The sequence below is a fragment of the Aptenodytes forsteri genome, unplaced genomic scaffold (assembly GCF_000699145.1).
Source record: "Aptenodytes forsteri isolate BGI_AS27 unplaced genomic scaffold, ASM69914v1 Scaffold188, whole genome shotgun sequence".
In the NCBI taxonomy this organism is placed as follows: Eukaryota; Metazoa; Chordata; class Aves; order Sphenisciformes; family Spheniscidae; genus Aptenodytes; species Aptenodytes forsteri.
Window position 1 is genome coordinate 302,161 of NW_008794371.1, and position 6,183 is coordinate 308,343.

The window sequence follows — 6,183 nt, forward strand, 5'->3', positions numbered from 1 at the left end:
ACGTAAGGAGACTTGGAGTTCAAGGAATAAAAGCTTTTTTAACCCACCCGTTCACCTTGTGGGTTTCATTCTGACTCTGCGCAGCCCACGGAGGAGGAATCTGCGAGGAAGGTAAGGAAGTCTTCAGTAACCGGCGGTGGGCACCATGAAAAATTCAACTGGGAAAAACTGTGCTTTGTAATGAGTAAAGAGAAGCCCGGGACACCAGAATGGAGTCTGGAGGGGGATGAAGAGAAAGGAGAGGACAAGGGGCAAAGCAAGGAAGGGGGGTATTACACCGGCTCCTGCCAAGGGGGTTGAGCGGGAGACTCTTATACACAGTATAGAATCAAAAGCTAAAAAGCATTTTTACTTTGTGCATGAAGCTGTCATCCTGCCCACAAACAGAATGTTTCGATTTCCTTCCTGTTCTGCAAGCAAGTTTCCACAATCTAGTGCTAGCTTGCTCTTTTTCCCCACTATTTCATTTTCTCTCATCTCCCCTCAAAAAAATACACGACTTCGTTGAGCTGATACCCAGGGCACGCTCAACCACTGCTGCACGAGGCTTCTCAAGGCTTTGCAGTCAAGCCCACAACCTTCCCTGTTCTCAGTCTTCTCACTATTGCCCCAGTCTCGGTGCTTTTGCCGGACCCAAGGAGGGAGGCGACACTGAGGATGCTCCAAAGTGGCCCCCTGCATGGATCACTTCCATGGGGAAAAGTTATGAGAGTTTTAACCCATAACTTTAATTATTTCAGGTGAAAGTTGTATATGGGCATGATTTCAGTATAAAATTATTACCTTTTGTGTGCTTTGTCGGTACAAAAAGGTAAGAAAATTGAATCTCATATTGCAAATGTTGCAAATGAAGACATGCAGACTGTATCTATCTTCTGCACAGGACTTTCTAGCTTGGTATCCTGCTTCCCAGCTTCCAGAACTATCTCTCTGACTAAAAGTTTAATGGAACACCAACTTTTCAGACTCAACAAGTGATGACGTATGTAAATGCTGTAAGTTGGGGATTTCTTCTAAACTATTTTTTTAATTGTCTCTTTTCTCTGGTAGACTTTGGCTGCTGGAAAAGTGCCAGGGGGAGGGAAGTAACAGCTCCGGAGGTCTGGGCTCCCAGCAAAAACTAGTTTTAAACTTCAGATAGAGCTAGAAAGATCCAGAAAACTCGTGCTTCATCACAGGAAACACAGAGGAGAAGAAAACAAAACCGCCAGATAGGTGAAACCAGCAACAAGAAGTGAAACCAGCAACAAGCTATGTTTTGTTTCTAAGAGATTTTAATAGAGGGAGGGGCAGAGGAGAAAACAAGTAACACGCTCCGGATGCTTTGTACCCCATTTCTGCTGCGCATCATTCTGGGACTTAAATATTTAAGGATTTAAAATTGATATTTCAAATATTGACGTTTTAGCCCAGAGCAAAGAAGACGAGGTGGGGTAAGTCATTTTCTCCGTCACACGGGGGGAGTCTGAGATCTCAGCAGTCAGCCAGGCTCTCCTGTTGCAGCAAGCTAGAGGGGGGCTTGTGGAACTGGATGGGAAAATCCCTCTACCTGGTAGCAAAAATTAGCCCACACTAACGTCCTTGCTGCTTTAGTTGTACCGTAAGTCCAAGCTACGAGGAGCAGAGCGACGTTCCTCAGCAGAGCTAACTCACAGGAAAGGCAGGCAAGGCAGGAAACTTGTCTCCTGTACCAGATATGGTGGAGGTGCGTGTTGGAGTTTTTGTGCCCCGCAGCTCTCTGGCTTAGTATTTGGCCATGCGGAAGGCAAATCTGTGCTACTGGAAACCAGCTGCGCTCCTGTCACAGGCGAGATCTCTTCTAGGCACGTTTTCATTTATTTCCAGGTGCTTTTGTACCACAGATGTGTTTCGTAGCAAGGGGGCTGGATTTCATTTTAAGGAATTGGCTTAAATCCGATGCAGATGCAGTTTGCCACCATTTCAACAAATTTGCCTGCATTCCGAGTGCCAAGTGGCAATCAGCCAAGATTCAGCCGCCTTACCAGCAAGGGTGGCCAAATAGAGCTGAAAGTAGAAGGGTCAGTTGTTATTATTTATTGATTATTAATTGGTAAGATTACTGGATTCTTAAGATCAAAGCACAGCCTTTTCTCAGTCATTACAGGGGAGGAGGAGGGGGCATGCAGTCCAGGAATATGTAAGGGGATGGTGTTGAAGTGAGTAACGAGCCTGGCTGTAAACTATTTGAGGCTGCTTCTGTGTTCAGAGGGACAGATGGCAGCAAGGTCCCTACATCCCCTCATGCTCAAGGACAGAAAACTAAACACCTGGGCACTGGGGACAAATTTGGTTTTTAAGCAAGCACTCTATTTTGGAAGTGGAGGAAAATTCCTGTTGCTCTCAACTCTGTGACTCGGTGTATTTATTGTTCAAAGGATGGCCACTGTTTAGCTAATGTTTTTGGAAGTCTTTGGAAGATTGATGTTTCAGCATAAATGGTAAGCAATTTTTTTACAATTATTTCAGGCCCAGAATGGCTCTTGAAAACGGTCAACAACAGCAGAAGGTCTGGGTTAATTTAGAAACAGAGTATCCTGAAGTAGTTTTGTGTGTTGGAAAAATATGTTTTGGTGAAAAGGCAAGAAAAAAGATGCCAAAAAATTCAAAACAAGATCAAAAATACACCCTTGCCTGTGCAGTGTGTGCCTTGCTGAACTCTGGAGGAGGTGTAGTAAAAGCAGAGATTGAAAATGAAAACTACAACTTAGAAAGAGATAAGATCGGACCAGATTTAGAAGAGACTTTTCGGTCTCTTCTTTTGTTTCCAGACTGGAGAAAATACCTGGACGTTGAACAGCGAGGTAATTACCTTTTGATTTTTATTAAAACCTGGAGCAGTGAAAACACATCCTTAACCTCTACAAGTGCAAAGCCACGTATCTGTAGCCTGAGTACTGGGTTGTATGCAAAATCTGGTGATTCTCTTTCCCACGTGAAGCCTACCGGAGCTTTTTTGTTCCTTAAAGAAAAGCAAAATGACGCCAGGGGGGAGCTTAGCCCAGGACCACCTGCTAAAATCAGGAAGACATGGGCTATTGAAGGAGACATGAATATTATAAATAACACTGTTGATGAGTTGTTTAATAGGGACCAACTGCGACATGGAGAGACACTAACTTTCACAGAGTCAGGACTTGTGGAATTTAAGCACTATGGAACTGAAAAAATTTTGACTCGTGTCAAAGAGATATTACCTCAGTATATCGCTGGATTTGCAAACACAGGCGGCGGGTATTTATGGATCGGTGTGGATGATGACAGCAGAGTGCAGGGATTCAGCAGTGATGATGAGGACCTTGAAAAATTACACTGCCTAATCAGTTCCATTCAAAACAAATTAACCCTCTTCCATTTCTGCGGGAGTGGAAATACACACAACATAAGGTATGAACAAAAAATCTTCAAAGTATACCGCGAGGCTGGAGATCACTGTGGCTACGTCTGCGCTGTGAAGATTCAGCCATTTACTTGCGTCGCTTTTTCCGAAGACCCGGACTCGTGGCTAGTGGAAGGCAGCACCATCAGGAGACTGAGAGCAGACGAGTGGGCTGCGTGGATGACCGCTGCTGATCCAGGTCCAAAAGAGCCGGGACAACCCCTTTCCATTTTCGATACTTCTTTTTATTTTCTTGCTCCTGGCCTGGCAGTGTTGTTTGCCTTAGACAGTCTTACCTGCTTTTCAGTGTCTTTGGGGGCCTGACCAAACCAGTCTGACTGCTTCAGGTCCTTGCTAAATACCTGTCTTTCTGCTGCTTACATTCCTTAATGCTTGCTTCAGGCTGCAGCCGGTCCTGGTGACTAGCAGCTTATTAATGCCAATGTTAGTGCCTGCTTTTGCAGCATGAGCTCTCCATGCCTCAAGTTGACCGCGTTTGAGATTAGACCCCAGCGCACATGTTCTTTGACGTAATTGCCATAGTCCATGGCAGTTGCCATTTGCAAATTGCCATTTGCTTTCAGGCTTAATCTATACTTTCCCTCCTGCTTTTTAGGGGCATTCTCCACTGCTGCTGCCAGTCTAATAAGCTGAGAGCTATGGACAGATAAGTTGTTCATTGGCTAATTCTTGGGCAGTGAAAGGGTTATCACTAACAGAGGTCACAACAGCAGCTGATGAGATAAGGAAACCAAGAGCAGCTCCATGGTCCGTGACCTGAGCCGGTTCTGTTGCTAAGCAGTTGCTGTCCACGTGAGTTGCAAGATTTCTGTCTATGCATTGCATTTGTCATTTTAAAGAAGAGCAAAAGATTTAAAACCAGCACGAGGACAGCTTGTGGCTCTTGCACTGGGATTCAGGGGACAGCAGATTCAGAGGGACAGCAAATGCTCATGCTGTATCACACATTTTTATTTCTTTTTTTCCAGATCTTTCAAAGTTTTCTGAGACCTTTAGGCTAGAGCTCAGTCTGACAGAGGGGCCACCTCTTGCCAAGCCAGTTTATTCCCACCAGGCCGTTGACAATGTTGATAATCTTTGTGAGCAACTGTTTCCAGGTAGGTCTGCACATTGCTTTCACTGTCTGGTAGGTTTACAACATGAATCTCAAGGGTATGGTCAAGGTAGAAGATGAGTTTGAAGACATTCTTTAAACAGGTGGAAGAGATGGAAATAGTTTGCAGATCTGACAGCACCATTGCATTCAAATGCCTAATGACCCCCTTCCCCAAGGACTGATCTTCTGCCAGCTATTGACGTGTACATGCCGGAGCTCAGCTAGCTGAACTTCTCTGGGGACCGAGCACAGCCATGCCAACATCTTTTCGCAGTCCAGGGAAAAATGGGAAAGACGGGAGGAGAAGGTCACTTGGAATCAGCCCAATGTAAATACATAAAGTGAGTGGGGCTGGGACCAGGGTGCAGAGTCTGCTGCCAGTTACAGTCCAACGTTTCTGTGGCATTGCAAGATCAGCCAGGTGTCTGGGGGCTTTTGTATTGAGCCATTACTGTTTCTTTGTTTACTCGCCAGGTCTCCTAAACAAGACTGGCAACAGCTGGTCCTGTGTTGGCATTTTTAGCAAAGGGACTGAGACCTGGGTGGGAGATGAGGATTGAGTTCCCTGAGGAAGTGGTTGGTGCAAAAGAATCTGGAAACACATGGAATGGTTAAGGAAAATTTTGAAGAAGCAAGAAAGGTATTTCAGGCAGCTATGGTCTGTATTTGTAGCCTTTCACCAATATTAATTCCCACAGAATCATTTCAGAGGGCTGGATTTGCATGTCTTATACTAACACTAACCGTTTCTTCTCCTTTGCCTTGTTAGTGAGATCCCACAGCATAATATATACTCCAGAAAAACTCTGCAAAGATCTCCTCCAGGAGCATCCAGGGTTGGATATTCTGATGAAAAATCAATCGAAGCAGCTTTCTGAGGGAGTTCTGATATTTTCCAGAAGCTGGGCTGTTGAGGTCGGCTTGCCAGAAAACCAAGACATAATTTGTGATGTTCTCCTAATAGCCAAGGATAGGCCACCTATCCTCTATACAATCTGTAAGCATCCTATCTCAAAGGATTTGTTTGAATACTCAAGACGCATAGCCTGGAGGCTGAAGGAGAAATTAGTCAACACGGGGGGCTATATTCACAAATTGTGTGTAATACCAAAGCTACTGACTTTGCCTCCCAAAATTGACTGTGGAGAAGAATGGGATCTGAATATTCATGAAATGTATCCCCGAAACTACAGCCTAATCAACAGCAACAACTTGAAGGCCCTCTTGCATGCTCTCACAGTAGCTCTGCTGACTTTCAAGTCCTTTTTAAGTGACCGCGTTGGTTCTGAGTTTTTGAACCTCTTGACCATCAAACAATACCAGCTGCTGTCAGAAAATCTTCACAAAACTAAGAAGCTGTATGTTTATGGTCTACCAGGAACAGGAAAAACTGTAGTGGCCCTGAACATCATAGAGAAAATAACAACTATGCTGAAGTGCAAAAAAGAGGAGATTCTTTATGTATGTGAGAACCAGCCTCTGAGAGATTTTGTACGGTAAGTATTTCATAGAATCATAGAATAGTTTGGGTTGGAAGGGACCTCTAAAGGTCATCTAGTCCAACCCCCCTGCCGTGGGCAGGGACATCTTCAACTAGATCAGGTCGCTCAGAGCCCCGTCCAGCCTGATCTTCAATGTTTCCAGGGATGGGGCATCCACCACCTCTCTG

At 44.8% G+C, this 6,183-nt stretch overlaps 1 protein-coding gene across 1 annotated transcript in view; it reads left to right on the forward strand.

Moving 5' to 3' along the window:
- Window positions 1-2,494: 2,494 nt before the first annotated feature.
- The window catches only part of LOC103905751 (schlafen family member 13), a 6,868-nt gene continuing 3,179 nt past the window's right edge, over window positions 2,495-6,183 (forward strand). The window contains exons 1-3 of the mRNA XM_019474096.1: window positions 2,495-3,596; window positions 4,387-4,515; window positions 5,284-6,010. Coding sequence (XP_019329641.1) covers window positions 2,495-3,596; window positions 4,387-4,515; window positions 5,284-6,010 — 1,958 coding nt within the window. The remainder of the gene's footprint in view (window positions 3,597-4,386; window positions 4,516-5,283; window positions 6,011-6,183) is intronic.